The 23,649-nt window shown below is 39.1% G+C and overlaps 1 protein-coding gene across 2 annotated transcripts in view; it reads right to left on the bottom strand.

The window, feature by feature from the left end:
- Positions 1-22,734, bottom strand: part of maml3 (mastermind like transcriptional coactivator 3) — a 209,311-nt gene extending 186,577 nt beyond the window's left edge. For both annotated transcript variants that reach the window (XM_004911123.4, XM_004911124.4), the window contains exon 1: positions 21,078-22,734. In XM_004911123.4, coding sequence (XP_004911180.2) covers positions 21,078-21,614 — 537 coding nt within the window. In that variant the 5' untranslated portion in view covers positions 21,615-22,734. The remainder of the gene's footprint in view (positions 1-21,077) is intronic.
- Positions 22,735-23,649: the final 915 nt, after the last annotated feature.

The raw sequence follows: 23,649 nt of genomic DNA, 5'->3' as shown, positions 1-23,649 counted from the left end.
ATCACTGTCACATCAAACATAAGATATCTCACTCTCCTCAGCTGGTTGTGTTGTGATCAAACTGGCCTGATAACAATGTCACTGTTGTTGGGCTAATGCCAGAGGGGACTGATTCTCAAACAGCCCCTATGTTGGCATCAGCCTTTACCCATGCCGGCACCTGGATCCACCTGGCAGATATTTACAAATGAAAAGGTAAGTAGGACCTGTTTGCAGGGTCGCTATACCTTAATTTTGTATTATCCCTTTGTATTAGTCTAATAGAAATATTAGGTGAATGCATGTGTTGTTGGTTTGGTTTCTTTGGCTTTAATGAAGGTGTTAGTGCCTGGCCATAACTTTACCCATAACCTTATCTTGCAACTAAAGCATGGAGTTAATATAGGGGGAACAAGTCAATATACAAACCTAACAGCATTACCAAACCTCAAGATTTCTCACAGCCAGTAATAAGAAATACACTACAACAATGGCAGCATATTTTTCAAAAGGATAACTTTGAATGTATAGTGGCCCTTAAATACAGTGGTGTGAAAAACTATTTGCCCCCTTCCTGATTTCTTATTCTTTTGCATGTTTGTCACACTTAAATGTTTCTGCTCATCAAAAACCGTTAACTATTAGTCAAAGATAACATAATTGAACACAAAATGCAGTTTTTAAATGAAGGTTTACGTTATTAAGGGAGAAAAAAAACTCCAAATCTACATGGCCCTGTGTGAAAAAGTGATTGCCCCCTTGTTAAAAAATAACTTAACTGTGGTTTATCAATTTCAATTTTCAATTTCAATATCAATTTCTGTAGTCACCCCCAGGCCTGATTACTGCCACACCTGTTTCAATCAAGAAATCACTTAAATAGGAGCTACCTGACACAGAGAAGTAGACCAAAAGCACCTCAAAAGCTAGACATCATGCCAAGATCCAAAGAAATTCGGGAACAAATGAAAACAAAAGTAATTGAGATCTATCAGTCTGGTAAAGGTTATAAAGCCATTTCTAAAGCTTTGGGACTCCAGCGAACCACAGTGAGAGCCATTATCCACAAATGGCAAAAACATGGAACAGTGGTGAACCTTCCCAGGAGTGGCCGGCCGACCAAAATTACCCCAAGAGCGCAGAGACAACTCATCTGAGAGGCCACAAAAGACCCCAGGACAACATCTAAAGAACTGCAGGCCTCACTTGCCTCAATTAAGGTCAGTGTTCACGACTCCACCATAAGAAAGAGACTGGGCAAAAACAGCCTGCATGGCAGATTTCCAAGGCGCAAACCACTTTTAAGCAAAAAGAACATTATGGCTCGTCTCAATTTTGCTAAAAAACATCTCAATGATTGCCAAGACTTTTGGGAAAATACCTTGTGGACCGACGAGACAAAAGTTGAACATTTTGGAAGGTGCGTGTCCCGTTACATCTGGTGTAAAAGTAACACAGCATTTCAGAAAAAGAACATCATACCAACAGTAAAATATGGTGGTGGTAGTGTGATGGTCTGGGGTTGTTTTGCTGCTTCAGGACCTGGAAGGCTTGCTGTGATAGATGGAACCATGAATTCTACTGTCTACCAAAAAATCCTGAAGGAGAATGTCCGGCCATCTGTTCGTCAACTCAAGCTGAAGCGATCTTGGGTGCTGCAGCAGGACAATGACCCAAAACACACCAGCAAATCCACCTCTGAATGGCTGAAGAAAAACAAAATGAAGACTTTGGAGTGGCCTAGTCAAAGTCCTGACCTGAATCCTATTGAGATGTTGTGGCATGACCTTAAAAAGGCGGTTCATGCTAGAAAACCCTCAAATAAAGCTGAATTACAACAATTCTGCAAAGATGAGTGGGCCAAAATTCATCCAGAGCGCTGTAAAAGACTCGTTGCAAGTTATTGCAAACGCTTGATTGCAGTTATTGCTGCTAAGGGTGGCCCAACCAGTTATTAGGTTCAGGGGGCAATTACTTTTTCACATAGGGCCATGTAGGTTTGGATTTTTTTTCTCCCTAAATAATAAAAATCCTCATTTAAAAAACTGCATTTTGTGTTTACTTGTGTTATCTTTGACTAATAGTTAAATGTGTTTGATGATCAGAAACATTTTGTGTGACAAACATGCAAAAGAATAAGAAATCAGGAAGGGGGCAAATAGTTTTTCACACCACTGTATATAATCATGATGGTGTAACACTGAAATAATGTAAAAAAAAAAATTAGTACTCTAGTTCAAAAATAAACGAAACGAAGCAGAGAATTGTTGGAATAACAAGTATATTGCAGAGAATTGTTGGAATAACAAGCATATTGCAGAGAATTGTTGGAATAACAAGCATATTGCTTGGAGAATTGTAATTTAGCCAATGGTTCAAATAAAAAACAAATGAATGTGCTATGGGTTTTGTTGGGTCTGTTTTCCATATTAGTATCTTGTGACCCCTGCTGAAAAATGATTAACCTTAGTAAAGCCAAACCTAAAAGTCTGCTGTTTAATGAGTTTCCTCTTTTGAAGCACATACTTTTTACTTCCACGTACAATCTCTCTAATAGTCCCACAGGTCCTACCTTCATACTGGGGCATGCATTCTGCATAAATGATGGAAAATATAGCACAATATTGCATCAACACTATACAAAGCCAAGAAGCAATCTAAGGATCCTGATCTATAAGAGAGGATTAATCAGGGACTAACCAGTACATAAGTAGCTAAATAAATCAAATGGGTAAAGCTATTCAGACTTTTACTTCATTTGACTCAGAGAGGGGAAAAACATTTAAATTGGCAACCAATTAAGCTTTAAGAACTCATTTAACTGCAATAGACTGTTAATAACAGACTGCTAAATATTACTTAGCAGTCTATTGCTCTTTCATTTAGTGCTATTGCCAACGTGAAGAACACCTTGTTTGTGTTCAGTTTAGATCTGACAAAGCAGATGATGAAAGGCAATGAAAGACACATTGACAATAATATCTCTGTAATAGTAAAGATTTTGGACCCAAAAAGTGACTGTATTTAAATAAATAAAGTGTACGGATTGGAAAAATGGATGAGAAATCTCCTGGTGTTCATCCTGATGTATGATCGCATACATCCCATGTCTTTTACAGGTCTGAGATTTTTGATTGTTCAGACATAATGGCATGTCATCATAACCAATAAGATTTAGTGATTATATTACACAATTCAGGCAAGCTGCTTTTACAATTTATTTATCATGTATTTTGACCGACCCTCTTGCTCTCATGCTGGGAGGGCTGGGAGTTCTGTAACAGGGACCTAGAAACTACACTATTTTCCATTTCCCACTTATTCCCCTCCCCAACCATGTAGGGCAGTGATCCCCAACCAGTGGCTTGTGAGCAATATGTTGCTCACCAACCCCTTGAATGTTGCTCCCAGTGGCCCCAAAGCAGGTGTGTATTTTGAAATTCCTGGCTTGAAGGCAAGTTTTGTTTGCATCAAAACCAGGTGTGCTGCCAAACCTAGCCTCCTGTGTGGCTGCCAGTCCACACAAGGGCTGCAACATAGCCAATAACAGCCTTTAATTGCCCCAAACCAGGAACTTTTTAATGCATGTGTTGTTTCCCAACTCTTTTTACATTTAAATGTGGCTCATAGGTAAAAAAGGTTGGGGATCCCTGCTGTAGGGAAATATTGAGAGCACCAGTAAAGAAAGAGGAGGGTCGAGTGAGACTCAGGACTATATACCTCACAATTTTTTCTTTTTAAATACAATTTTAAGGAAAAAAAATTACAATACTCAGAACGCTGAAATCTATGCAGCTACACAACAATGTGAGGAGGGTAGTGACACCTATTAAATGCAGAAATGAAAGTAAAAGTGGTTTCTGTGCCTAAGGAATAGAGGCGGAGAAGGAAATATATGACTGACAGCTGAGATTTAAATCCATTTATAACAGGTATGGATGTTTTAATTAAAAACAATTATTTGGTTTCATGTTAAATTTGAGAAGCACTTTCATTATGCAGCTTTTAATGTCTGGTTGAGAGGTCCCCCTTTAAGCCAGTGTAAAATAATAAACAAAATTATGAAAAAAGACTGAACAAACTAATATAGTCATTTAAATAATTCCCTTTTTTCATTTGGAACTAATTTCTTTCCAAAATCACAATCTCTGTAGTAAATGTATTTAAGCCTGGGGTAGGATTTAGCCGTTCCTGCAATTGTACGGTGACAGTGGGAGAACCAAGATTCCTTACTGTAGCATATATCCTGCACAAAATATTGTCTCTGATTGTCTTTTATTAGAGCACTCTCAAACCTCTTGCTCCCAAGGCTAACTGGCCAATAAGAATGGTAATGGCATTTTTTGCCCCTGGCTTTTATTAAACCAATTACCAGCAAAGATACAGTGACATCATACCCTGTTAAAACAGGATAGCCCCTTAGTAGATTTTAACATAATATAACTTACACTTTGCATATAATACAATACCACACTTGCTGCAAAATACTACTCTAAGGGGCAGATTTATAAAATGTGTGTTCAGAGCTTAATACATAAAACCTCACCAACCTTCTTTTCATTCCTATGGGATTTTAAGAAGCGTATTTATCAATGGGTGAACTCTAACTTTCCATTGATAAATATTCTTCTTAAAATCACATAGGAATGAATAGAACGTGGCTAAGTTTTTATGTATTAAGCTCACATTTTGATAAATCTGCCCCAAGTGACCAGGCACCAAGTTCTGTGCCACCCTTGTAAATATCTTACAGATATCCTTGCACAAACCAATGCAAAAATTTGCTAGATCCCTAATAGCCTATAAAGAACTCAAAACACAGGGCAAATGTATACAATCAAGGCTACAAAACTATCTCAATTTATATTCTGTATAAGCAAAAAAAATGTCACACAGCAGCACACAGGGACTGTTGAACAGTTGTTCCTAAAACCTGGAATGAGTTAAGTCACACTGGGAAAAAAGTGGCATGAACAGCTCACACACGATTAGCGCAGCAAGCAGAAAGAAAAAAGGTGGGTAGATGTGAAGTATACATATTGGCTCCTTCGCTGCGTGCCATTAATTTAAATAACCTCAGGTCCTGCTCCACGCAAAGCAAACAAGCACAAAGCGACATGCTAAATGTTTTTACAGTTTGATTGTAGCACTCAGGTTAATTCTTGTAGGAGAAAGGGCAATGTTAAAGTCAGCTTGAGTAAATGGGGCACCATGTGAGCAAGCTGCCATTATCTTAAATATTTTTATACTTTAGTTATAATTAATGTGGCTGAAGTGCGTGTTCTTTAGCTATGTACAGACTGGACACATGTTCATATACTTTGTGATATATAAAGTACACATAGAATGAACTTTCCTGTGCTGGAAAAGTTTCTAACCTGAGGACAGATTGTTTGAAAAATGTACAGATCTTCTATGTCTGTAACATTGTTGCTTAAACTCTTTAAACCCAAGCACACTTATCTGATACTTACACCGTACATGAAATAAAATTTACACAGAATTCCACCTTTTCTTCTATATATATATAAAAAAAGAAACCACACTGACAGCAGACAAAGAAACTCATTTTAAACACAAGCTCTGGATGAATGTTCAGCATAGAGTATTCTGTTCCTTATATGCAATAATTGAGTTACTGAAAAGGGGGTTCAGTGGAACTTCATGAAACCTGGGACCTCCTGAAGGAGGGTTGAGCGTACGTAACTTAAGGATGGCAAGATTTTTATCCCTGCAACAAATTGTAGCATTCCTGGGTGCTGGAAGTTCCAAAGGTGACATCCTCCTTTGAACCAAATCTGGGTGTTTTTTGGCCACATCCCAACCACTCCCTTTGCTATGCCCCAATTGAGGTATAAATATGTGCTGTTGGCAAAAAATCTGGGAGGCCTAACAGGTATAGCAACGTTAGAGCTACAGCTTGGCCATCCCTGTGTAACATAACTGGTGCAATGCTTGCTTAATCTCTAGTAGCATAAATAAACCAGTCAGCAGGTAGCATTTATCACTCTGCTTTTGAAATCGAGCATTTTATTGGTTGCTATTGGTTTGTACTTTTCCCTACCTTTTTTACCCCAAGAGGACTTTCTGAGGCTTCGTGGCCCAGGGAAGTGTTACCAACAGGCCACTAATAATGAAAAAAACACATACAGAACACATGCAAGTGCTGTTAAGAGGGATTTTTACAGAAGTGATAGAGCCCCACAGGTTACCAGTGATGTGAGAATATCAATGCTTTCAAAGTATTGCCTCCTTCAGATGCAGGAAACCAGCAGCCAATGGAGTTGATATTGGCATCTATCAAAAAAATCATTTTCCAACCTAGCTTACCTCACATTTTAATTAAATTCTACCCTGTAGCATTATGTGTGCCCTAAGTCCCAACAAACTCCACAATCTTTTCCAAAGTATAGAGTTACGTGCTATTTATGTAATACTTTCTGTCCACATTATCAAGCAGATTTTTTGAGTTTCCTGTTTCATACCTCTGATACTCAAAAAAACTTTCACAATTTCTTTGCTTGTTTTTTTCCTTTCAGCTGTTTCAAGACAACAGTAGTTGCTGCCATTTCCTGTAAGGCAATATGGTAATCATATTACATGGATTAAAAACATTCCTAACGCACATCCTCACCCCCAGCAGGCCGTCAAAACGATGACCACCTTTTCAGCCAGAGCAACATGGGATACATATTCACTAACTAAAAGCAACTTGTACGTTATGATTCCTTGTGACTGTGAACCTCGGGGTTTTTGTCTACAATGTAGACAAACAGGATATAATATAGTAGAACAAACAAGAGATATGTGATTTGTACCTCTGGACAAGATTCTGGCAGATTACTAGTCACTGTCTGATTCTTGTAGAAAAGAGATTTGTTATCTACGGCCCTCCTTTTCTTTTGACACTCTAAAACTACCAGGATCCTTAGACAATGCAAGAGTTTCAAGAGATAAGAAAAGTTGTAGTGCAACAACAGGTTACAAATATTTATATATATAAAATAGTCCATTGGGTGCACAACATTTGCAGCAACAATATATCAATATATATATATATATATATATATATATATATATAATATTGAAATTTCACTTGGGGCTAGCCATATTCTTCATATTCTTCACCCCCTCCCAGCAGCTGATCAGCATAACAATGGGAAGGTAGCAAGATAGCAACTCCCAGTAAATATCAGAATAGTTCTAAATTGTAAAATAATGGGAGTAGGAGAAACAATAGGTTACCTGAAAGTTCTAATGTGTAGCAATAATGGCTCCTTCTGAAAGCTCAGACTCATGCACAATGCACTGAGATGATGCCAATATTACAACAAAAAAAAATACATTGTTGGTTCAATGTACACCATAAAATTACGACAGTATCCCTTTAAATAAGGATGAATGGGGAGCCCTTAAGTCCTTCACAATCATATGACACTAAAGCATATAGGAGGTTAGTATGTGACCTGATTTTCTCTTTTAAAACTAAGGTGGTGGAGGAAGTGAGGGGTGCTCACTACTTCAACTAATTGGTATTTATTTGGATTCCACCTTGCAGCCAGTTGTTTAGCAAACCCCTACTTATTTGAAAGCTACTCCACATCTGCTAGTGTATCAACAATTTAGCTGTACCTATACACTAGTATACCCCATAGCGAGACTATTCCTCCCTTGAGGAACACAAATTCCATGATGCTGCTTTTATTTTCTTCCTAGAGAAGTTATTGGAACTTGCTTAACGGTAAAATATTTTTGCTTTGAACACCATTTTTACTTGCAGGTGGCAGGGACGGCAATGGGTGCGGTGATAGTGCCCACCTATGCCAACCTATTCATGCACCAATTGGAGCAGAAATATGTTTTTGAGAAATATGCTGCTAAACTCTATTTTTTTCACTGCTTTACAGATAATATCATGATTGTGTGGTGGGGAATGTGGCTGAGTTTCAAAACATGGTGGATGATCTGAATGCCTTGAATAGTCCCATTAAGTTTACGTGTGAGGTACACAAGAGTCGTATTCATTTTCTGGACATGGAGATTTCAAGGCAGGGTGAGCAATTTGGCTATTCTTTGTTCAGAAAGCCAACAGATAGAAATGTTCTTCTGCATTATAACAGCTGTTCACAGTTTCACAGTTCTGTAGGGTATTGAGGAATAATACTAATAAAGAGGCATGTGAGTTACAGTTGCATCAGATGTGGGATAGATATATGGAACCGGGTTATCCGGGGTCTAATTAAAAGTACAAGGCTGAGAAGGTAGGCAGACTTAACCCCAGCTTGGTTATTAGTACTAACTACAATGCTATTTCGGCACATTTTGGGAAACATTGGAACATTATAAAAGCTGACCCAGAAAGTAATTCCGGATCCACCATTGATTAGTTATAGACTAGCACTAGCACTAGCCTACGTGACTTACTAGTCAAAAGTCATCATAAGTTCACTACAACATGGCTTAGAAGTGACAAACCAGGCTGTTTTCAGCATCATAGCTTTACATCTTGTAGGAATATGGCTCCTGGGACCAGCATTTTACATCTGCAGATGGGCAAGCGTTATCAGATTAGGTACCATACTATATGTACCACCACTACTTGATAACACGCCCATGTTGTCTCTCATATGTAGATAAAACCAATTTGACACACAGTCCTTTTCAAGTCAACGCTCACATTGTATACATATTGTTGCTAAATGAAACATAGTATCTGTATGGTCTGCTGTATTGTTATAGATTGTATGTGCCAAGAAGCTTTGTTGGTTTTATGTTATTATAGATTTTTTAATTTTAAGATTTTTCTTTACTGCTTTCTAGATCTTGCTTTTGATTACTATACTTTGGGAGATTTGTGTTTTTCCTCTTGGTGGAGGGAGTGTTTCACTTCCAATGAATGTTGCACGCTTTAAGGTGAGTGTTCTTTCTATTAATATGTATCTGTTGTTATTGTAAAATATGGTCTTGAGAAAGGTCCAGGGTGGGAACCAAGACATCAACCTGTTTTTTAAGTGATATTGATGGCACCTGGCACAAACTTTTGAAGGACTGATAAGAGCAGTGGTGTGGGAGTGCTGAAACACTTTGGTAAAATATACTAGGCCAATACTGTGCCTAACCCTCCCATGTGTGTAAGCAGTGACATGAGTGATATAGGGTGCTTATCAACCTGAAAATGTACACTTGAATGTATTCAGGCTGATATTCACAGTCTATTGAGAATTTTAATTTAAAAAAAAGCATGAACGAATCATTTTTTAGTACATTTCTAAGAAACCTAAGAGCCAAGGGGGCATATACAAAGCAGACCTAAAAATGTTTTGCATCCTACTATTTTTACCATAATGAAAACTTAGGGAATTTATTTATTGCACAAATGAGTATCTTCCATAACCTTACTGTAACACCTAACCTGCCCGTTTACCAGTATGGCTTCTCTGATGAAAATGGAAGAAGGTATGGCTGGAAACGAACTTGTCAAAACTGGATACCGTCTGACTCAAACATTTTTAGATAAGATATACCCACATCACATACACACACAATTCAGCCAGCCATGCCCCAATCCCCCAAGCTACCTTTTGATGAGCTGTGCCCCTTAAGCTCCATATATTTTAACTGTAAGAGGTAAAACAAAAAGAGTTGGGGATTTTCTATTTACTATATATGACGATGAGTAAGTTCCAGTACTGTTGGCATAACTGATTAACAGAGTAAATCTGCTCAAGTCAGGGTGTAGAAATAACAGTTGAGTGACAAAGCAACTTAAGCTCTATATTAAAATCAGGTAAGTGTGGCAATGAATCCTTTTTGTAAGTCAGTTTGAGGAAGAGTCAGATAAGTCAAATGCAGAAGTTTATAGTGAGAATGGGATTGTATTTTTGTGACTATACTGCACATAAAAGATGGAAGCTTACAGTGAAGGAAATCAGTCTGCATACGACATTTCCTCTACAAGAGAAATCAAGTTTAGGAATCAAGCCAAGGACAAGTCAGATGACTGTGGAAGCAACATAATCTAACATAGCAGTAAACTGCAGCAGAATGATGAAAAAAACAAAGAATTCTGAGAAAGAAAAAAGTAAGCCATGGAGTAGGAAATGAAGAGGGGTTAAATGATAAGGAATGGGCACACTGATGACTAGAGTATTAGACACACTGATTAATATAGATCATGGAGACCAACAGAGGAAATTACCCTGAGAAGAAACAAGACACACAAACCATCAATGCTCAGATGTAGCACAATAAAACAAAGAGGAACTTCCCTATTCATGTTAAACATTCACAGTAAAAATGAGCTGCAGCAGCGTAACTGTAGTATATGAATATCATGCATTATATGAATATGCATATGGTCATATGTGCCATTAGGACAGTTCAGATACACAGCTTATAAATCCATACATTAAAATATTTTCTTCATAAAGTAGGATGCCCCCCTCTTTTGTAGCAGATCAATGAATACACACTCAAAGGAATGTGAAAGGGTTAAATGAGTAACAACTGTCTCTTGTGGTGCCTTTGAATGATATTTGTATCGCCACCAACTATGTCATATAGTAAAGTCTACTAGTTGTATGGCCATTCAGTGGTCATTGCACACCATTATCTGAAAGACCAAATGCAGAAGGCATAACACTTCATACATCTTTGTGTAAATTGTTTGCCAATTCCAAAGTGAAAGCCACAGCAGTTAGGCAGTTTCAAAGGCCAGAATTTGCACAGAGCATCAAAGTTATATAGAGTAACGTGTCCAAAGTTATAGCCACACCAAATAAGATTTAATGTGAACATTTTCAGTGTATTTTTTAAGTGGTCAATTGTTTTCTGTACTAACAATTTGAAAATGTATACTGTCAATTGCTGTGCTTAGGGGGTTACTGCTGTATGAACTCCTTTAGTTAAAGGTAAACTCCTGCTTCAAACCAATATTTGTTAAAAAGCCCCACACAACACAGAAACCCCTAATATATCTATCAGTGTAATCTGTTCCTTCAAAAAGTATGAATAAATATATTTTTTAGATGCTAAAATCCTGGAGCAGTTCTCTTTCTGCATCATTTGAAAACCTGGCGGGGGGGGCGGGGTGGGACTAAAACACTGATGTTACAAATTGTAACAACTTCTCCACAGCTTAATACAGCATAACCCATAATGCATTGCACTGTGATTTTTCTTTCCTTATTGACATCACATGTGCAGGGAACTGTGGTTTTTGGGGTTGCAGGCTGAAGACAGGCTGAGGACAGATGACTACTATTAATTTTTTTTTTGAGTCTCAATGTAGTCTGCAAGATCAGCAAGAGAACAGGGTGTCAGGCTTAGCTAACTGTTTTAAACCATAATTTACATTAAAAATCATGAAAATTTTACATTTTTTAACTGATGTATAATGAAAATTTTCTTAAAAATATGTTTGCTTTTGAAAAAGCTTAAGTTGTGTTTTGGTGATGTATCCCTTTAAAAATCATTGGCAGCCAAAGGCCACCGAGATGTACATCCAGGTGAGAAATGTGGTGAACTTCTAATAACTCTAAGTGGGTGAAAGATGTGGTTGGTGGTTAGATAATACAATTGGAGACTTACCATAATGACAGTAAAACAAGGCAAATGAAAGGATAGTACAGAATTGCAATAAGAGTATTATTGCAGATTCTGAAGGTGACCTGTATTTTAGATAGTATCTCAATATTTGTTCACAGTAACACAAAAAGGTATGGCTAAACCTAGGTATGAAGTTACACCTTTACTTTAAATATAATTCCTTGGGAATATCATTTTTAGTAGTTTATCACTTGTCTGAGGCAAGTTTAAAAATACATCTTGTTCCTTATGGAAGAACAGGTTTTGGAACTCACATAATGCAGCCATACCTGGAAAAAAGGCAACTAAGATGGCTAATGCAGATTTCTACTGCAATACTGGTTTCAAATGTTTAATTACTCTTGTGTTAGTTACTCTTACTATTATGAGTTTGCATATAATGCTTGGTAAGATAACTGTCTATACTTAAATTGCCTGTATATTTCAGCATGTAATGCTGCAATACTTAATAGGGATGCACCGAACCCACTTTATTTTGGGTTCGGCCGAACCCCCGAACCCACCCAGAAGGATTGGGCTGAATTGTGAACCGAATCCGAATTAGCATATGATGATTATGATTGGAACGTGTTAAAAATCGCCGCGCACACAGCACATGCGCACATGGAGGATTTGAATTTGGTTCGGCAGATTTGGCCGAAACCAAATCCTTAAAAAAAAGCCGGGATTCGGCCAAATACTGAACCAAATCCGGGATTTGGTGCATCCCTAATACTTAATGTATGTCAGCTTGTCTATTACTGCTGTAGATAGACAAATATTATTTAGAGCATCATGCTAGCAGTGGGGTTATAACTTGGAGGAAATGTTTCTTCCACTGGAAGCAACAACAGATTAACAACAGAATAAAACAATTTCATTTTGAGCACAAGGAGAAAGACAAGGAACATGGAAGGGCCACAGTTATTACAGGTTCTTTGGCACCAGCAATATTTAGTATCAGTTCCAAACCAAGTTCCAACGCTTGCTAATGTAATCACAAAAAACACTTGAGTTCCTAAAAATGACCATACCATGGAACACAAAAGCAACAAGTTTGCCATTGCCCTAATAGCCTTATTTGAATACAAATCATTCAGAGAGAGGACAGAGACCCCTAAAAGAATGGGTGTTGAAGATATTAGAAAAATGTCTACTGTCAGTATCAGTAATGAGCAGCTATTCCACACAATTATTTGCCTTTGTTCTAGTGCCACATACATAGCACTGACAATATGAGAAGTAAGGAATTCCATTTTCCTTTATAATAGCAATATCACAATTACTCTAGATACATGAAATCTTCAATTAAAAGTGATACTTTCTAAAACGTTAAACAGGCAAATAAAAGAAAATTGATCTCAGCAGATAAGGAAATATTAGAGAGCTGCCTGGAATATATGAAAATAAAATAGGAGAGCAGCATGTGAAATTAACATTAGTCATTTCACTATGTATGAAGAGCTTTAATTATAATGGAGAATTTGACAATGACAGGCAAACTTAATCTAGGGAAGAACAGAGCTTGATATTAAATCCTCCTTAAGGGAAAACAGATAATATTTTTAAACCATATTTATATGTAATTTATTTTTCTTTGTAATAAACAGTAAATTATGAGGGCATCATTTAAGCTGTATTCAAAATACATTTATTCTCTGCTTATTTGCAACCATGCCTTTAAATTGGACCTGCCATGTTGCTTGTCTTTCCTCTTGTGCACAAAATTAAATTGTTTTATTCTGTTGAGGATGAAGCTTGTTTAGTAGTCCTAAAGGACCACTGTGTCATTAGGGGAAGATACCATTATTCTTGTTAGTTTCACTTAAAAATTATTTATTTTTGTTTTAAAAAGTACTAGTATTTGAAGAATAAATAATTATTATATCTAACCCTCGGCTCACTTTCCTTCAGATTCTGTATCACAAGCAGCTCAATGTAGGCTCCCTCAGCTACTTCCTAGTCTAGCCTAGTCAACCTTCATACCCTTTTCTTTGCTGAGCTTTTCTTCTCAGGGGTATCTACTGTGCATGCTTGCTGCCTCTGCTCCAATGGAAATCAATCAGACATGCGCATTAAGCACCTCTTTGACCAACTTCACAGTCAGAGAGAGAAAGAGATCTCAGCAAAGAAAAGGGGAAAGTTAAAGAAAAGTTAAGCTGCTTGTGATACAGAATGCTTGCGATACAGAAAGAAAAGGCGGTATCTGTTATTCTCAGCATAATTACATATCTGTCTAAAATGGGCATTCACAGTAGGATCCATTAATCTGACAAGGTTGCTATAAGAGAGGATATTTACCTAATTTGGTCATCAATGCAGATGCCGAACTCTGTTCCTTGGACCAACCATCAGATCATATTGGAGGCCTACAGAGACCTTTGGGAGAGGACTGAATCAATGTGCTGATGCTGTCCTTATCTGACAAGATTTTCAAACCTAAGCAATCGATATCTAGCTGTCTGGCTATCTGGCCTGGATTTTCTTCAGTAATACCTATCCAGTTTTTATCTGAAACCCTAACAAAAATCTGCCCTCAATGCCCACCCATGATGTCACAGCCGGCCTGAAACCCTAACAAATATCTGCCCTCAATGCTCCCCCATAATGTCAATGCCCAGCTGCCCACCCATGATATCACAGCCTAGACCTAGAACTTATATTGCCCTGTGTATGGTCAGTATAGTGCCATTTACAACTCACTGACTGTACCCAATAAACAAACATGAGTATACTCTGTGTCGGAACAATTTTGTCATATTCTTTAGGAAAATACCAGCAGCCCAACAGAGGGAATGCCTGCTATCTTTCCATTGCTATCACCTCAGTTTATGGCTCACAGAGGCCACTAACGTTAACACAGACTTTCTCTTCATATTAATAAACACATTTGTGAACCATAAGTTAAACTGTTAATACTTAAAGTGGCCATACACGTTCAGATTTTAGTCTTCCTCTGACAAATGTTCAGATATCAATGGTAGCTTTAAATGCAACGATCTAAAACAATCCAGAATAAAGCCATAAAAATAACAAATTGGAGGATGTTCTAAACATGAAATAGTTGGCAGGCACCAATCATAGGAAAGTGACTTCCTGGAAATGCATAGTAGGTTCCCCAATGATATTGTCACATACACAATACATGCGCATAATTTATGGTTATCTGATCAAAATTTTTGAACCTGTCCGATCGACTAAACGACCAATCACCACTGTATGATAATGTCGAGCCCACAAACTGTCCGAAAATCGGACAAAACTTTTGTATGATTATATTGATGCCAGCTTAAGTGACTGACAGTTGTTCCATCCTCTATATTTCAGAAGGCATGAATTTGCCTTAATAATTTTAGGGATTTTTGATAAGTTTGTGATTGACACCAGAATAAATAAGTAAGAACCTATTACTGAAAAGTGCATCAAATCTTTTATTTGTAGATCTTGATAAGCGCAAAACCCTCTCCACACAATTTTGTCTTGATTTTCCTTGTGCTCTGTATTAATTTAATAGGTTCAAATTTGATAAACTGTATTCAGATTTTGCTGATGCTATGGTAATTGTTCATTTCAGACTCTTCTAGACAGAATCTTTAATTAGATTTTAACCCTTTTATGAAAGCATTTCCTACTTACCACACTGGCATTTTCATCAGAAAGTGTTCACCAAGGTATGGCAGAAGTATTGCAAATCTGTGCAGAATTCTATCAGAGAACCAATTCATAAAAGTTTATATGACTATGAGGCACCTTTATAAGTACAGGTATGGGATCCAGAAACCCATTATCCAGAAAGTTCCTAATCTCTGTAATAATAACAGTGCCTTGAACTTATTTATCTGGAAAACCCCAGGTCCCAAGCATTCTGGATAACAGGTCCCATACCCATAATGTGTTATCCCTGTTATTTTAACTATGAAACTGCTCATTTTTTCCCCAGTGGTTACCACTAATGAAATAAATATGTAAATAATTAAATAATCCTTTGTAAATCTGCTCCTAAAAGTTTAAATCCATAGTAAGGATCTAGTTAATCTGAATTTTTCAAAATGCATTAGGGTTTAGCTGAGTCACAAAACGTGTCCTAAATGTGGTGCAGACTCTTAATAACAAAACCATATGTCACCTGATATAGATGTAACAAAGAAAAACATTTTGTTATAGAGATATATAACACTGTCTGACTTAGGGTATTGTGCAAAGATAACCTTTTAAATATTTTTTGATTTGCATCTATTAATACAAACAGAAACTGCCATACAGGTTGCTCTGATGACTAATTAAGTTTAAAAACTGTAAACAAATTGTTTGACAATTATTTTCCAACAAGACAAGGCATAAAATATTATTTGTTTTTTTTAAACTGATAACTGATCAGTTTTTCTTTTATCTTTCTTGTATCAATATCCTTCAATGCCAGTTTAGAGCATGCTACTCCTAGCATGCAGCATACATTTACAGCCCACCCATTTAGATAAGCATCTTTTAAAGCAACAGCACCTCAAACCCACAAATTACTGATATGTGAGAGAGCTCGCTGTAACACTGACAGGCATATCTGTAAGAGCATCCATGGTTTGATAGAGCATGTGATTTATTATACTGCATGCGCTATTTCTCAGCAGGCAGTCTTACACAGTTGGGTATAGCAGCATCTTCTGACTGAAAAGCAATTAGTACAAAAGAAGACTGCTTCACCCGGGCCTGCAGAAAGCAGAAAAAGCAACCCAATAAATCTAAAGTTCTACTGAAGCACTTAAATATTTGCCCAGATACCAATGTGTGATATTTGCTTAGACAATGCATACAGTGCATATGAAATGTGTTGTCAGTTTCTCTGCAAATACACTAAGTGGAACGACTGCTGGCACAATTTTAATAGCAATTAATGTGCCACACGTATACAGTATGGAATCTTATTAAAAACTGTTCTTAACATTTTTGCCTATTGCTTGTTCTCAGGTGCAGCTACACAACAGCAAAAGTAGCTTGTAATGTGGTACTGTAATGCAAGCTATCACAATAGCAATAATGAAAGTTCCTGGCCCAGAGGTCAAAAAATGCACCCATTTATTTTAACTAGGAATACAACAAATACATCATTTTTTTAATTCAGCTGAATACCAAATTGCCCACAAAAAAAGAACAAATCCCAAACTCTAATTTTCATATTTAAATATGGGCTCAATTCTAAATTCATTAACTGATTCCTGGATTGAATGCATCCCCTTTTGCTACTACGTGCCCTATGGCACGTAGTAGCAACCAATCAGTGAAAAGTGTTTCCAGCCAGCTGCCAGTAAACTAACAAAAAAAACTTGCTTGGTTGCCATGGGTTACTGCCTTGGTGCAAATTTGCCCTGTGTTGATGAATCTGCCCACTATGTGCTATTGTCCTTATGTAACATCAACTCACCATTGGAAACAAACACTTATTTATAGGATCTAAAAAGCTGCACAAAGTGCAATAAGTGTGCCTCACTGGGTATATTTATGGGATATGATATTCAGAGTTACTGGGTCTGATTCCCACGTTAGCTGATATCCTCTGCCACAGCCAAATAATTGATCAGCTTTCTTTCTGAATAGCCACAACAGCTGTCATCTTATTGGATTTTAGTACATCAAAATGATCATGAAGGATTCGCAAACACAGAGCCCTAAGCTGTACAGTACAGCCCAACAGATAGAAAGCTCTTCATACTGCACTGTGTAAACTATTATTATGCAACCCATGGGAATATACACTGAGATGGTAATCCACACATCCACCATTTATTCTTTCTATGGTCATCTACTATTACAGAAAGTTCTGCCCTAACCTGTGTCTGTTACATTGCTGGTACAATAAAATGAATTATTCCATAAAAAGATTATACACAAATTAAAATATGTATACATAATAAATATAAAGAAAGGGCACAAAATCTCAATATTACAGACACATATCTGTGTTTGTAAGGCTAGAATCCTTTAATATCCCTGACAGACTGTAAGAGGTTTTTGTACAGTACCGCCTGCTTAAATCTATATTATGGGTGATCTCTTGTGCTTCAGGAAAGCTTGGTGAGGTTTGCAGCTTCCTGTCTGAGAGAGAGACACAAAACATGTCTCTAGGTTGAAAGCGCAGGGCTCCTCCCCCTGTGTTCTTGATCCAACAACTGAAACAGACAGGAGGATAACTGGGCACATTCTTTTTTTGTCTTGAGAAACAAAAGCCTTGCAAGCTGCAGCGGTAATGGAACATTTCCAGGAGCAAAAAAAAAAAAAGAAGTACAGCATCTTCCCACTAACTGGTTAGCACAGCTAGGCTGCTTGTTTAACAAAATGCAGTTAACTACTTCATGCCAACAAGGGACGCAGAGTAAAAACACAGCTTATATTAAACTATTATACCAGCTTTAGGCACATTGCATAGAACACTGGTCAACGATGCAATATCTACTGGAAGATTTGCCTTTTTGGCGGTGCCAGCATTAGGAGGTTGCACAGCATGCTTATTTACATGGAAAAGATAAGAGAGACATAATATGAAATAGGATTATATTAATATTCAGTATTCAAAATATAGAAATATTCTCATATTCAAAAAAAAAGCATTGTGTTTCCCAGTGTCCAAAGACGGAAAGACTTTGTACAGCACTGTATACATATTGTATACTTCAGTAAAAAGAAGCAGCCCTTGGCTTGTAGAGAAAGGGATACAGAATAGCAAACGTATCAGTCAGCAGAAGAGCCTCTGTCTATACACTTTATTCACTTCTCCCCGGCACATAATATCAGCTCTGCTCTATCCTGTAATCTAGCTCGGCTCTCATCCTAACACTAAATAAAGCAGAGGTGTTTATGGGAATTAAACTCTGCCCTTCTCTCTCTGGGAGTATTGAAGAGAGATGATCCTTTCTTTCTACAGCATTACATGAGGAAGAGTAGGGCTGATTATGCCCTAATGCAGGAGAAGCTAAGTAAATGGGGAGGGGGGGTTAGAGTTTGCTGCTTCATGTAAGATATCTAACCAGTCTAACAGCATCAGAGGGAGGGAGGGAGGGAGGGAGGAGAGAGCCAGGGAAATAGCCACTACTGTGCAAACACCCCTCCCCCTCAACAACACACACACTTCGCCACTGTCAAACGAAACTTAATTCCTCCAAAGTGAGCAGCAAACACAGACCTGCCTGTGCTGTGACAGTGCCCTGATTACAAAAGGGAAGGATGCACATTTAGCACTCCGTCCCCACCCCCATGCTCTGCTGCTCCTCCTTCGCTCATGACGGTACTTAACCACAAAAATCCAGCCGCCTGCCTTTGGACCTAGCAAGCTGCTTTTCTACCCCATAGAACATGTCGATTTATTTGCATGCATATCTCGGGGGGCAAGTGATGGCACAGACACCATGTTGTAGAAAGGTCTTACTCAAACACATAGATCTTTAAGTGTGCCCCCTTTATTTCTGCCTGGAAATATAAACTGAGTGAATATCAAAGTCTTAAAGAAGCTGAGACATAGCAGGGTGTGAAGCTATAATGTACATAGGGATTCCACCTCACCCATTTAAAATTAGGCCCACATAATATCCCCATGCTGAATGGCTAATTGCCACAATAAACAGTGCAGTCTGCGGAATGCATCTTTAAGGGTGAAGACACACAGAGCTACTAGTAGCAGCTACTTTTTCACAGCTACTAAAGGCCAGAAAATAACCTGCCATAGAGAATACTGAGAATTGCCTCTGCTAACACACACATAGAGACAATTTTAAATAAGCATTGTTTATTTTAGTAGCCACGACATGTAGCTGCTACTAGTAGCTCCATGTGTCTTCACCATTACGGTTTCTAATTAACCATACAGGATGTGCATTTCATATGTGTTGAGTTTTAGAGGATGAGGTTGCAACCCTACAGGCACAAGTTACTAGGACAGGGTTCCACAGAATTCATATTAGCCACAGTGGCCCACTAAAATCCAACTTCTAGAGATTTCTGGGAGTTGTAGTTTGACAAAGAATTTATGTGGAAGAAAATGTGGAAGACCACCAGAAATTGTCCATCTCTGTCATATTTGCTACTGCAGAGCAGAATATTATTTAGCGCCTAACCCACCATCCTTTAGGCTGCACATAGGCAACATAAACAATGTATAGTATCAATACTATATTCTATAATGCAGTTTATCTGTATTAATAACTGGTTTAATAATTGTAGGGTATAAAACACATTCTCAAAGAACTTGTATCATTTCCATGATTTCATATTATTTTATTGTAGCTAAATGTTTCATATATGTTCTACCCCTTTCACAAAATAAAAACAAGAGCAAATTCAATTATAAGTTGACGAATTCTGTATTGGTCTAAATATGATTGTTTTGTTCCTGCTGTGACATTTCAGCAATTTTATGTTTACAATGGTATTTGTAGAACCCCTCTGTATGTCTTAAATCCTGATCCACTCTGTGAAGTGCTGACCCCTTCTATTGATTCATAATAATTACAATACAGTACAATACAGTTTATCTGTTACTGTATATATATCCTCTTCCTCTTATTAAAGTGAAAGTATGAGAATACATTATATTTAAGTTCTATTTAATGTGACCACAAAGGTGCTAAATGGAACACTCAGAATTATAGAGCACAAGAAAGAGACTCCAGGTAGTTCTTTTCACCGTATGGTCTGTTCAGAACTGAATCAGGGTTGTAATAAACGAAACCTTATAATGTTAAGTCATAGGATAGGTTTATGTGCCACAACAGTCAAGCCACATAAGAGTTGGCAAGCTTGTCTTCCTTTTGTTGAATGATCAGTGTGCAAAGCAGGGCTTGTATAGATGGGGCTAAGCCACTTAAGGAGATTCAAGGATCAGGGCTCACGCTGGTTCTTGCCAGTAAACTCCTATCAGTCAAACATCAAGGACTCAACTGCAAAAAACTGTGCAGCCTTCTAGAACACAAGCCATTCATTTATGCAACAATACAGTATCCAAGCCAAGCCTCAGAAACTGCACAGCCTCAGGGACATGATAGCTGGAAACACCAATGGCCAAGGTCTTGGTGACTCCCACATATAAATGTATCAGTGTCAAATAATTATTCCTTTGCCTGATAACACTGAGCTACAAAAAGAGAGGTTAAGCAGGAGTGGGATTATCTTGGTTTATTCTTCCTTCATTCAATGGCAAGAAGTCCAGCCCTAAGTTTGAAGACTTAACCATGCCTAGCAGCACCTTACAGAGGACACACTGGCACAGAAAAAGTTCTTGGAGGTGTCAGGAGCATCCATTAATGAGCAACAGAAGAACAAAGAATACTCATTTTTTTTCTTTAACTTGACTTTTTACCCAAACCCATAAGTGCTAGAACTTTAGAGGCATTGCCCAATACTCTTGGCTCCGCCCCTAACCCCGCTCTCAAAACAGAAAACACACGGGATAAACCCCCTTCCTCCACCTCCTCCCCCCTTATGCCAAGCAGTGAAACTCCAGCAAGCAGCAATAGTGCCCCCCCCCTTACCATGATCAGAGTGTGGTTCCGCTGCTCAGCTGTGCCACTGCTGCCCGCTGTCTCTGCATCCTGCTGCTGCTGCTGCTGCTTGACCTGCTGCTGCTGCTGGTGCTGCTGGTGGTGATGCTTGTTGCCACCAGCTCCTCCAGAGGCTGACCCTGCAGCTGCTCCTGCAGACGCACCTCCTTGGCTGCTGCTTGACTTCTTGGCTCTTTGCTCCAGGCTCCTCTGGTAAAGATTCACCGTGTCCCTTCTTTCCATGTCCAGTTGCTCCGCCTGGGCTTGCTGGTACCTGCTCTCACAGCTGACATGGTGCCTCCTGCAGCCCTCTATCCTTTGCCGGAGCCTCTCTACCACGGTGCTGTGCTTAGGAATGCTCACGCTGCTCCCATTGTTCGCTGCATTGGGGCCAATAGTGCTGGGAGGGGGATTATTACTACTGTGACTTCCAACCCCGCCGATGCTAGGAGCGTTGCCGCTGCCCAGGGCAGTGCTGATACACAGGCTGCTGCCATTGGAGGCAGCGGGGGCAGCGAAATCCCCCATGCCGGTCCCCGTGCACACTATTTTGAAAATAAGTTTCGAGTCCCCCACAAACTGCTTTTCCCCTAGTGTCTCTGGGCCCCCGTTACTTTGTGGCTGCCAATAGGTAGCTCTTTCCTCTCCAGGTAAGTTATTCCCACCGGTCAGTAGCCAGGAGTGCTAATGTATGACTAGGCGGGCACGGTTGGCACCCACAGATTCATAACAGTTGTTACAATGTATTTGTAGCCAGAGCCTTGGGCACCGGGTCAGTGCATCACCTTAGCTCAAGCCCCCAGGGGGGAGAGCGGGGGTCGCCCATTCTTACGACAAAAAAAAGAAAAAAAAAACCCAATAAGAAGCAAGCTACAATATTGCACTATGGAAGAGAGCAGGAGTTCAGGGCTGGTATCAGGAGATCGCTTGTCGTCTTCTGTCTCTATAATCCAACGTCTCTCATAAATCCCCAGAAAGGAGCAGAAGGTCCAGTCACTTGGTGCCCACACATTATTGTCACTACTTTCACACACTTGTGCCCCATAAGTACACACACAGCACAGGCTGGCACACACACATGCACACACTCCCCCTCACTCACAGCACTAGCACACTGCCTGCTTTCCCACTGGATTCCCCCTTCCACAGAGCATGGAAAAAAAGTTTACTTGTGTGGGCAGCAAAGCGTCCAAAGTACTTTTTGTGGCTCTCCTGCATTTTTAAAATAGGGGAGAGGAAAAAAAAAAAAAAAAGAATAAAATAGATTATGCAGAAGAACCAATAAAAAGGAAAGTATCTCTTTCTACATAAATCCTGAGTGAGCAAGAGGAGGAGGGGGGAGAGCTTGGTAGGGGGAGAGCCACTCAACTCAATAGCCAGAGCAGTTGCAAAAAGTAGAGCAGTGGAGGCTGCTGAAGGGAGCTGAGAGAGCAGAGCCTGCTAATGTTGCTGCTGTTACTTTGCTCCTCCTGCCACCATCACAATGATCAAGTGCTCTCCTCCTCCTCCTCCTTCTCTCACTGCTTCCTCCTCCTCCTCCATGCCAGCGGAGTGATATCAGGACAAGAGCTCAGTAAACAGCAGCGAGAGGCCGTGAGGCGGCCCCGGGGACCAGGTGCAAAACCAGGAGCAGAGTTGAAGCTTGAGTAGAGGAGTGGAGCTTGCAGGGAGGGAAAGACAAGAGGACAGTGCCTGTCAACTTTTGACCTTCCCTGATTGTATTTGTGTATATGTGTGTGTGTGTGTGTGTGCACAGGGGAGGGAGCAGCAGGAAGAACTAACTAACCCATTTATTTGCTTTATGAGTCTCGCTGGCTGAACCTGTGTGCCACTTTGTGAGGCACCAACTAGCTTTCCTTTCTATTTCCCTTACGCTGAACTAAAATTTAGGCACAAAAGGAGATTATAATGTAGTTACAATGTTCAGGCTAAATCTGACATGCTCTAAAATGGTGACTTGTCCTTGGGAATTGCTGCTGCTGCCTATCTAGACCCCCCTCTGCACCTTTAGGGGCAAGAGGTGATGTGTGCAAGTGGGTGATTATTAGTGTGGCCGCTTACAGTCAGATGCCTATTAGTGCAGGTCACCGTGGGTTGCCAATGTTGGAATTTTTTCTTTCTTTTGAGGTCACTACAGGGTATTTTTGGGACGACATGTTGCATGCAATGGGGGAAATGACCCTTTAAATCGGTTACAGGGAGCACATGTGTTCTTTAAGAAATCCTTGTGTTCACTGTGGTTTAAACCACTGGCATATGAATGCCCTCAAATGTCATCGCTTTGCACCAGCTATTCTAGAAGCAGTGTGATTAACCCTTCTGTTTACAGAGGGATACCACATGGATCGAGCATGTGTATGTTAATTCCCCTCTGACAAAGGAGAGGATTATCATTAATACGGTAAGGAGTAGGCTCGTGTGCCATGACTGAGATGCGATCGTTCTTTATTGTTCACAAACAGCAATCACTGAGATTCAGGAAATAAATAAGCATTAATGATTAATGCCTAATTAGCACACTGAACTTTTTAGATGTCCTGCAAGAATACCACATACTGCTTTG

Source organism: Xenopus tropicalis, chromosome 1, assembly GCF_000004195.4.
Source record: "Xenopus tropicalis strain Nigerian chromosome 1, UCB_Xtro_10.0, whole genome shotgun sequence".
NCBI lineage: Eukaryota > Metazoa > Chordata > Amphibia > Anura > Pipidae > Xenopus > Xenopus tropicalis.
Note: the sequence above shows the minus strand (reverse complement) of the source record. Positions and strands in the feature narration are given on the sequence as shown.